The following is a 10,506-nucleotide window of genomic DNA, read 5'->3' as shown; positions in this document are numbered from 1 at the left end:
AAAACATCAAGTCTTTTTACAGATAGAGTTTTATTAGTGGCAATTTGCAAAACAGGGATACACAGAACCAAAAATGTTTTGATAAATTGCCCCAAGAAGCTTCAGAGTTAGAGAGGCTACTAAGGGCAAAACCCAGCGGTAAACAGGTATAGCTGAGTAGTTTTTATTAATTAGCTTTATAGGTGCCTTACAGTCTTATTGGACTACCTCTGCAGGGGTTGGTCCTCTTTGTCAGAATCAGTCTAAGTGGCAGGAGGTAGGCTGACTACAAAAGCTCCCTGTGGCAATTTTAAAAATATCTACAGAGTGCTTGCTGTCAGGGGGAGTCTAGGGGCATTCTCTGAGAATTACAAACCACCAGCCACATGTTTCCTGGCACTTTCGATCCTCTAGTTTCTGCATTCACCAAACTCAGATGGTTTGTGAGAAATACAAGTACAAGGATGGTAGTGGAATTAGGTCCACATTCTACTGGTGGTCTCTAAAATATGAAAGCAATATGCTGTTGTTGAAAAAAATAAAGCAATCATAAGTACATATGCTAAGGATTCTTAAGCTTACTGGGAGAAAAGGCATTTTGATATTTTAAAACTACAAGCATGTCGCTAATGTAATATTAGTTTATTCTGACTATAAATACATTCCTCTGAAACTTAACCACAGTTTGTTCCTGTTCACACATTGTGGGCAAGAGAAGCAAAGCTACGTTTTTTAAAATACTGCTTTATTGTCGGTCAAAGATGCAACTGGAAGTTTTACAGAAATGCCAGGCTGTACTGTATGACAGAATCTGTCTTATAACTCACAGAATACCATTACTAAGGATAAGGAAGGATTTTGCCTAGACCTTATCCAGAAGGTTTAGTCATATCAAGAGCCTTAGTTTTAAAATGTTCTTCCTCAATACCTACTAGAGTGACTAAAATGAAAAGGACTAGCCACTTAAACTACTGTAAAGATGAATAGTTTGCTGGTGGGAATGTAAAATGATACAATTACTTTGATCAACAATTGAGCAGTTTCCTGAAAAATTAAGCACTATTATAGATTCCAGTAATCTCATCCTGTAAAATTTACCCAGGATAAGTAAGAGCAAATGTCAGCACAAAGACTTGAACTTGAATGTTTTTAATTTATAATAACCCCAAACTGGGAGTATCCAAGTATAAACAGTACATGTGACTGGATAGTCTGTATTATGTCCATAGATGGAATATGATTCAGCAATAAAAATACAGTAATGACACACACTCTACAACTCACTGCCATCGAATTGATCCCAACTATAGTGACTGTATGGGACAGGGTAGACTTGCCCCTGTGTGCTTTAGAGACTGTAACTCTCTACAGGAGTAGACAATCTCTTCTTTCTCTCTTGGAGCAGCTGGTGGTTTTGAAATCCTGACCTTAGGAGTCCTTTGCATAAGCCACTGTGCTACTAGAGGCCCTGAGATATACTATAGTGGGAATTAATCTAAAACTAATTTTGCAAAGTGAGAGACGCTAAACAAAAGAGTAAATAATATGGGATTCTACTTATTTAAAAGTGTAGAAAATGAAGTTAATGACAGAAATAATAAAGACAGAAGGTTGATCACTGGTTATGGGGGGAAAGGGGTCACAAGAAGAGGTAGCAGAAAATGATTACCAAAAGGTGAGAGGGGTGAAGGATGTGTTTATTATCTTGATCATGAGGACAGTTTCATGGGAGTATAGCAAATTCTATACCTTACATATGTGCAGTTTAATATATGTCAGTTACATCTCATTGAAGTGTTTTTTTAAGCGTCCTCAACAATTTCTTGATACCTGTCTTCCTCAGGAATGGTTGAAGTGCCCTCTTTTGATGTTTCCATAATTCTTGCTACACACCCCGCTCCTTTAGCAAGCGTAGCTGGTACTTGTTGTTATGCTTTCCCTCCCAGCCGACTCTCAGCTTTTGGAGGGATGTCTAACTCCTTTCTGCATCTATAGGATCTGGGTCATAGATGCCCGGAATACTTTCAGAATTCAAACCAACATCTGAAAGCTTGCTCTCTGGTAAACACAGTTTACACTGTTTTAGTATTTCATTTCATTCTCTCAACAATCCTGTGGTGGTGGGTTACCATATATACTCGAGTGTAAGCCGACCCGAATATCAGCCAAGACACCTAATTTTACCACAAAAACTGCATAAACGTGTGTTGAAAAACTCAGCTTATACTCGAGTATGTATGGTATATCATCAACCATTTACAGAATCTGAGACTCAATGTCTGTTTAGTATATTGCCCCTTGTCACCCAGGGCACAGGCAGTGGCGTGAGGGCTTTTAGCTCTGTCAGATCTCTGGCTCCAGAGCCGTTGTGCATAACCACCACTCTCCATTATGTGTGCTGGAAGCCACAATCTTCCTGGGCTTATCAATTACAGATTGTATTAGATATCGAAGTAATGAAACCATCTCTCAGAGAATTTGCAAAGTAAAGTACAAGTAGCATTAGTAATCCTGTGAGCAATGTTTGAAATTTATATCAAAGCCCTGGTGGTGCTGTGGGATGTGTTGGGTTACTAACCTCAAGGTCAGAGGTTCAAACTCGCCAGTTGCCATGAGAAAGAAAGCTGACACTGTCAGAGTTGTTGGGCAACAGAATCAACTTGATGGCAGTTGGTTGTAGCTCATTCCTTTGATCATTTATGTAGTTTGCACGGTAAATATCAAGAGCATTGCCTTCATGTAACTCGATTCTTCTTTCCATTTAATGTTATAGCACAACGTTTTACATTGTACTAGTTTACTATCATGACCATACGTTCAATGGCTGAAGAATATTCTTTTGCATGGATATATTATGATTTATTTCATCATTCCCCTGATTTTGGACGTTAGCTTAAAGTTCTCCTACTATTGGTGCTAAATTTATAGTTCATTTTTTAATTATTTGGATTATTTGCTTAGAGAAAACATTTTTATTTAAGATTAGGAGAGTTTGTAGAGGAAAAAAGTTAGGTATCAATGATCAAAATAAAGATTAAAATCAATGTTTTGCTCTGAGACATTTGCAAAAATGTTACTATTTAAACTGTACTATATAGAAGTCTTCGAGGATCTTTGGTGGCATAGAGGTTACACTTTGGGCTGCTAACCACAAGGTCAGCAGTTCGAAACTACTAGCTGCTCCATGGAAGAAAGAAGAGGCTTTTTATTCCCATACTGTCTTTTAACAGTTTCAGAAACCCACAGGGTCAATTCTACCCTGTCCTACAGGGTCGCTATGAGTTGGAATCGACTCATTGCCAGTGAGATATATAGTAATCTTAGAGGAGCTTATAGCTAGGAAGCATTTAGTAATACTCTTGACATGATAATTGAAGATAATAGAATCTGTGAGTAGATTAGTCCAGATATTTTAGTGAGATGACCATGGATATAATGGTGAAAAAGCTATTATGAAGCAGTGCAACTATATCTTTTACAACTTGTTTAAAGTCTTCCCTTATCAAATTGAATCTGATTTTTTAGGAGGGGGGTTTACAGATTTTTACAGAATTTTCACCTTTAATCTTTGTGGCACAGTGGGTCAGCAGATGGCAAAGTCAGCAGGTCCCACTAGCCGCTCCCTACTTGGGAGAAAGATAAGGCTACAAAGCCTTAGAAACCCTATTGGGCTCACTATTGAGTCCAGGCAGTGGGTGTGTTTGTTTTGGTTTAGTAGCCAATTTAGGAGAATATAAAAGACCAGCAGTCATAACATAGCCATGGAAGGAGATAAACTTTATGCAAATGTTTTCACAAAGCAGTATGGAAATTTTTGTGTAATTCTCTATTTGTTGTGTGAAGCCTTTGAATGAGTTGCCATAACAATGACCTAGTAAAAGCATCCTTGCAAATGCGCGGTTGGATTAGTGGGTGGGACAGATAAGAGAATCTACATAGGGAGGAAGAAAAAGCACCAAATAAAACCCTTTTCCTTAAGAATATATATTTAAACAAACCTTCATGTCCTTGGCATTACATAAATATTTCATCAGTGTATGTGGACTGGTATATGGGGGCTTGGAAAGCAGTTATTTTCATTTTTTAAAACTAAACAAGAAATTAGGGGAACGTTGAGACAAGTAGAATAGGCCAAATAATGGCTTAAATAGGCTGTGCTAGAGACAGGAACGTTTAGCCTTGCTTCTCACTCTGGAAAGACATGCTAGAAGAGGGTCAGGGTGTGAGAACCAGAGTGACTTAGATGTAAGTGCTGACTTTACCTGTTACTAAGCCTTTCTGAGTCTCATTTTTCTCATTTGTCCAATGTGAATAGATATATTTTATTTAGTGTATGTAGAGTTTATGCATTTCTGAATTTTATGCATTCTAAAATAGCTACCGAGAGACTACAATAAGCTAGAAGTTTGTTGTCCATGCAGTAGTGACGTTCACATGGAGCTTATAGTCTTCTGTTGGGGTGGGGTCAGATAATAAACAGCTCTGTAACATATTGGATGGTAAGTGCTCTGAAGAAAGTAACTCAGAGAAAAGGATAAGAATCCATCGGGGTGGAGAAAGGCATTGTGTGTTGTGGGTTGTATGGTGGTGGTGGTGAATGCTGTTTACGTTAGGATCTCTGGGAAGTCCTCTAATTTGAACAGAGACCTGAAAGAGAAAGCTGTGCACTTGTGGAGAATGAGGGTTCGTGGCAGAGTGAGAACAATACTTGCAAACCTTCTGAGATGGGAGCGTATTTGCTGTGTTCTGGGAGCGGTGAGGAGATCAGTGATGCCAGGGCAGAAACAAATGGCCAGAGATTAGGTATTTGGGGCCATCCAGATGCCTTCCTTGCAGGGCATCTAGGGCATTGAAATTCATTTTGAATGAGATGGGAGGGCCTTAAAGAAGAGTGACATAGCTAAAGTTTTTTTACAAGTTAAACTCTGACTTCTGTGTTAAGAAGAGACCAAGCAGGGGGAACAGAAGGGGAGATTAGAGAAAGGGGGAGTCAACACCAATGAGTACAAGAAGGAAGAAAAGATTCCAAAGTGGATTGTGGCGACTTTTACACAACCCTTCTGGATATGATTGAACTGCAGCATTGTATGATATATTAATTATGGCTCAATTAAAAAAAAAAAAGAACAGACCAGGCAGGTTGAAGGTCATTATGGTGTGAGACTAGCATAAAAATCATGGGGAGCGTGGATGGTGGCCTGGATTAGGGTGATAGATGTGGAAGTGGTAAGGTTCTGTATGTATTTCCAAGGATTTCCTGTTAGAATCTATGGGGGCTGGGGAAGAGGTGAGGAATGGACCTCTCCCAAATCAAGGAACTTTTTGGTCAGTCTGAAGGATGGGAACATCAAGTGTGAGTGAAGAGAGCAGATTTATGGGAAGCAGAGTGGGAATCAAACCTTTTTTTAAAAAATAGAATTTATCAATAAAAATGGAATGAATCAGTATTTGGAAAGTTTTGATTTTTAGTGATTATTATGTTGACATAGCTGTTATCAGTGACTATACTCAGTTTTTTATAATAGATTTGAAGTATAATATTTCAAAACCTTTAACTATAATAATTATAAAGCTTAAATGCTAACTATACATTTTTAAATGAAACATGTACATAATTATGTTATTTTAGGCATTCAAATGAAGCTTTGTTTTGAATATGATGAATTTGAAATGGCTGCTAAATGGTGAAATCAAAGAGTGATTTGCATATGTGTAGGTGTGGTCTTTGGGGAGGACTTTGGTGCTGGAAGCACAAATGTGGGTAGAAATTCAGGTGTTTAAATGCGTGTGTCTAGAGATCATCAAGCAAGTGACCAAAGACAGGAGGGTAGAAGTCCAGCACTCAGAGCGCCCCTAGATTGGAGTGCATGGAACAGACAGTGTGATAGGAAGAAAGCCTATAGGATGAAGACATTTTAAGACTTAGGAAGTGATCCACTGTGTCAATTACTGTTGATTGGCCAAGTAAGATGTTGGTATTGTTATTTGCTTTTGAGATGGCTCTGAGGCAGGACAGAATTAACAAGTGGACTTGACAACATGAAGGTAGTTAAGGTTTTTCACAGCAGATTTGGTGGAATGAAAGGAGGCCTGATGGCACTGTGGAATGCTAACACAAAGTCAGCAGTTCAAACCCACCAGCTGTCCCTTGGGGAAAGATGCTCTCACAAACCTTTACAGTCTCAACAACCTAAGGGGGCAACTCTACTCTTTCCTATCTACACTCATTATGAGTTGAACTAAAGATAGTGGGTTTGGCATTGTTGAAATGAAAGACTGACTTGTGGGGTTCAGGAGAGAATGGAGGAAAAAATGTGGAGACAGAATAAGACAACTCTTGAGGGGTTTGGTTATAAAGGGAGCAGAGAAATGGGACCTCTAGAAAGGCTGTGTCCTTTCAGGTTTGCAACACTCTATCTACCACTCACTCCTTGTCACACCAGGTCTGCTTCATTCACTTATCACCTGACAGGCAGGCCCTTGTGAGTGTTTTGAGATCTCACTTGTTCTGAACAGGTTTTCTAAGACTGTATAATGAAAGCAACTGGTACAGGACTATACATACAGCTGTTATTACTAAGAAGAGAAATAAAATGAAGGCATCGACATGTTGCACAGGCAATTGATGTCTGAGGATATCCTTTGTATTTTATTTTATTTATTTATTTATTTATTTATTTATTTTCCGTTCACGTATGTAGTATTTGAGCAATTTCTCAGTCTCCTTTGTGGGTACAGGAGCTTTATATTTTTGATGTACATCAGTATGGCACAATAACATATGATCTTTCAAGTTTTAAATTCAGTGAAAAAATAAGTGTTTAAGCTAAGCATTTTTTAAAAGCCACAATGGGACCTACAAAGATACTAAGGTTAGTTCCTCTTTTCAAATTTATACTTTAGTAGAGAGTAAGTAGGGAGCCCTGGCGGTATAATGGTTAAGATACTTGGTTGCTAACTAAAAGACTGCTTTATTCAAACCCAGCTGTTGCACTGTGGGGGTGGGGGATGTGGTCTTCTATGTCTGAAAAGATTTACAACCTTGGAAACTACAGAGCCATTTGACTCTTTCTGTCGGGTTGCTATGAGTCAAAATTTGCTTGATGGCAGTTGGTTAAGTTTTTTGCTTTCTGGAGGTCAGCTCGCCACCATGGAGATGTTTCCAACCCATACTGCCCCTATAGGACAGGGTGGAACCATCCCTGTGGGTTTCTGAGACTAACTCTACAGGAATAGAAAGCCTCGTCTTTCTCCTAAGGAGGGGCTGCTAATTTTTAACTGCTGACCTTGCGGTTAGCAGCCACTACCTCACTAGGGCTCCTCTTCACCATTCTTAAGGTGTGAGTATCCAAATAACCACCACATTGCGGAAATGAGGAATCAAGAAAGTCCTCCCTGAGAAGGTGGTATTTAAAGTGGGCCTCTGTGTATTGCTCGGGTTCTTTTGGTGTTAGGGGCAGAGGGCTTTACAGAAAATAGTAGAATTAATGATGCCAAAAAGCTTAGTGGCAGGCAGGACAACCATCTGTCAAATAAGGAAGAGAACTGGTTAATGCAGCCTTCTCTGTGGCTAGTACACAGTGCTGGGTTATCATTATAATGAACCATGTGCAAAGCATAGAATACAGCCCAAGCCAGAATATGGCTATAAACTATGGTTCATTTAGTTTTGTATTAGGAATATAGTAAGTTTGAGTGTTCCTGGGTGACCTAAATGGTTAAACTGTTGGCTGTTAGCCAAGGCACCTTGGAAATAAAACTTAATGATCTACAGCTCAAAGCTCAGCCATTGGAAACTTTATGGAACACAGTTCTACTTTGACACCCATGCAGTCACCATGGGCTAGAACTTGACAACAACTGATATAGCAAATCAGTTCATCATCACTAACTATAGTTCTCAGATTTCTGAGTACGAATATACTTGTTTCTGCAAAAATGTTCTAGTTTTTAATTTTATTTTACAGGAATTTAATAAGTGATTTCATATCTTTACAAACTAATACTTTGGGGAGTATAACAACTTTATTGGCCATTTCTAACATTCAAAATGTATTAAGACATCATCAGTTTTAATCCTGAGACACGATAGTACATATTTTCACTGTTTAGTTACAGTAAAACTTGAGAGCCGGAACCTGTGTTAACAGGGAAACTTGTTGGCGAAGGAAAACTCTAATTTATTTTCCACTAACAGAAAGTAATGGGAAAACGGTAAGCCTACATCCTGTTGGAGGTGGATAAGTTGCGACTCAGAAACACAAGGTAGTCTCGTCAAGTTCTGGCTATCTCTTGAATGTATGTCTGGAATATATGCCTTCAGTTTAGTTATAAGAATCGTTTTTAACAAATTCAAAGGAAAGAATTTATGTTGTAAAATATTAAATTGCATAGTTCATCCTTCCTCAGTAAAATATCCTGGGATTTTTAGATAAATGATCAAATATGCCAAAGTCATTTCTCTGTTTTTAGGAAATGGAGTTGTTCTTTCCTTCAAGTGGAGGTTGTGGGCCAGCCAACACAGCCAAATTTACAGATTGCACCTGTTGCATTATTAAGCCCCATGCTATCAATGAAGGTAAGTACTCTGTTGAATACTATTATGTTAATAGTTTATCTAATAGTTTGTTTTGTTGATGCTTATTGCTTTGATATATTGTACCTGTGGAAATTAAGGTGTTCTGTTCATATTTCCAGGTACAACAAATTATGTGGAGAAATCTAATTTTTTAAAGGTATTACCTAAGTTTTAAATGGGTGATTCCTTGACTCATAATATACTTCTAATCAGATAACTGTGACTATCTAATAGCATTTAAATGGCATGCCTGATAAATAATTTAGAACATCATTTACCATATCTATAAGAAGTATTCTCTTCCTGAGAAAGTGTGAAACATTATTTTCAGTTCTTGGTAAAGCATTCCTTTGATTTATGATGGTAAGTCAAAAGATATTGGTCCCAGGTCCAACTTCTTGCATTTATGGGTTTATTCCAAGTAAAACATGTCTCTGTGATCATTAGTGGATGGCTCCCAACAAGCTCTCTTGGTAATACACATGGCTACGTTTCACTAAGGTACCTTGAAAAAAAGTCCAGAACTATTGAATTGTACCACTTGCAAATTAAATGTCAATGAAACTGTTGGGAGGTGGGATGAGGGAAGAGTCCAAGCAAAACAATGTCTTCTCAAGGGGTCTCTTGGCAGAGAGGTCAGCCCAGAAAGTTTTGGCGACAGAAACAAAGAAGCATGTAGACAGAAATGAGAGATAGGCTGAGAAATACTAACTGCATGGTTTTTGATGGTTTTGTTCAATGAAGGTTTCTAAGATTCGGTAGCAATACTTTTTGACTTGCCTTTGTACCTTTTATGTATATGAATGAATGTTCACAAATACGAACGATGTTGCTAATTGCTGTCATGTCCGTTCGTCTCATGGTGATCATATGTGTGCAGAACAGAACTGCTCCTTACGGTGTTCACGGCTGTCACCTTTCAGAAGTAGATTCCCAGGCCTTTCTTCAAGGGCCTCTAATTGAGCTTCAGCTGCCAACCTTTGGGCTAGAATTTGAGCACATAACCATTTACTTTCCACCTAAGATTGTATTTATGCATTATCTTTTCATTGAATTTTTCCATGAACTTTTTAAACCCCTCTTGTATTTGCAGATATACATATATATACACATATGAGGGGGCACGCCCCCCCACCAAGTGGAAATAATCTCCACTAGGCGGAGTTTTTGTAGTAGTTCTTTTTCCCGCTAGATGAGCATCAAGTGACTCGCTCTGAGTTAGTGGAGTCGCCTGGGAAGTTTCTCTCTGGTCACAGTGAATTTTTTTGTAAAAGCACTTTCACTAGAACCTCGTTTTTTTGTGATGGCCAATTTAAGATAACAGTGTGCAGCTGTGAAATTTTGTTTCCTGATTGGGAAAAATATGAAATAAACTTGTGATATTGAACACACCTTACAAGGACAGTGCTATGGGAAAAACTCAAGCGTATGAGTGTTTTTCTTGTTTTCAAAAAAGGGAAATGTCAATTGGTGACAAACCTCGTCTGGACTCTGTCAACTTCCTGAGCAGATGACAATGTCATGAAAATCCATGCACTTGTGCTGGAAGACCAACGGCGGATTGTTGAAAAGATGGGGGAGTTATCTGGACCATCTTGGAGCTTGGTTCAGCAAATTTTAATGGAAGACTTGGGAATGAGAAGGGTCGCTGCAAAATTTGTGCCTTGGGTTCTGACTGACCAGGAAAAAAGCATCCAGTGGAAACATGCTGTGCTTTGAAAGAACAGCTCTGAAGCAAACCAGACTTTTCCCCAAGCTCATTAATGGTGATGAAACATGGTGCTGCCCTGTTTCCCTGAAAATAAGACAGTGTCTTATGCTAATTTTTGCTCCCAAAGATGCGCTAGGTCTCCTTTTCAGGGGATATCTTATTTTTCCATGAAGAAGAATACGGCACACATTTATTGTTGAACACCAAAAAAGGAAATTTATTACCTGTCTATGGTACG

At 38.6% G+C, this 10,506-nt stretch overlaps 1 protein-coding gene across 1 annotated transcript in view; it reads left to right on the top strand.

Annotated features, from left to right (window-relative positions):
• The window catches only part of NME7 (NME/NM23 family member 7), a 259,766-nt gene that overhangs the window by 33,913 nt on the left and 215,347 nt on the right, over positions 1–10,506 (top strand). Inside the window, exon 6 of the mRNA XM_030887764.2 lies at positions 8,452–8,557. Coding sequence (XP_030743624.1) covers positions 8,452–8,557 — 106 coding nt within the window. The remainder of the gene's footprint in view (positions 1–8,451; positions 8,558–10,506) is intronic.

The sequence above is a fragment of the Echinops telfairi genome, unplaced genomic scaffold (assembly GCF_000313985.2).
Source record: "Echinops telfairi isolate 266 unplaced genomic scaffold, ASM31398v2 ScPeMD7_7424;HRSCAF=8462, whole genome shotgun sequence".
NCBI lineage: Eukaryota > Metazoa > Chordata > Mammalia > Afrosoricida > Tenrecidae > Echinops > Echinops telfairi.
Note: the sequence above shows the minus strand (reverse complement) of the source record. Positions and strands in the feature narration are given on the sequence as shown.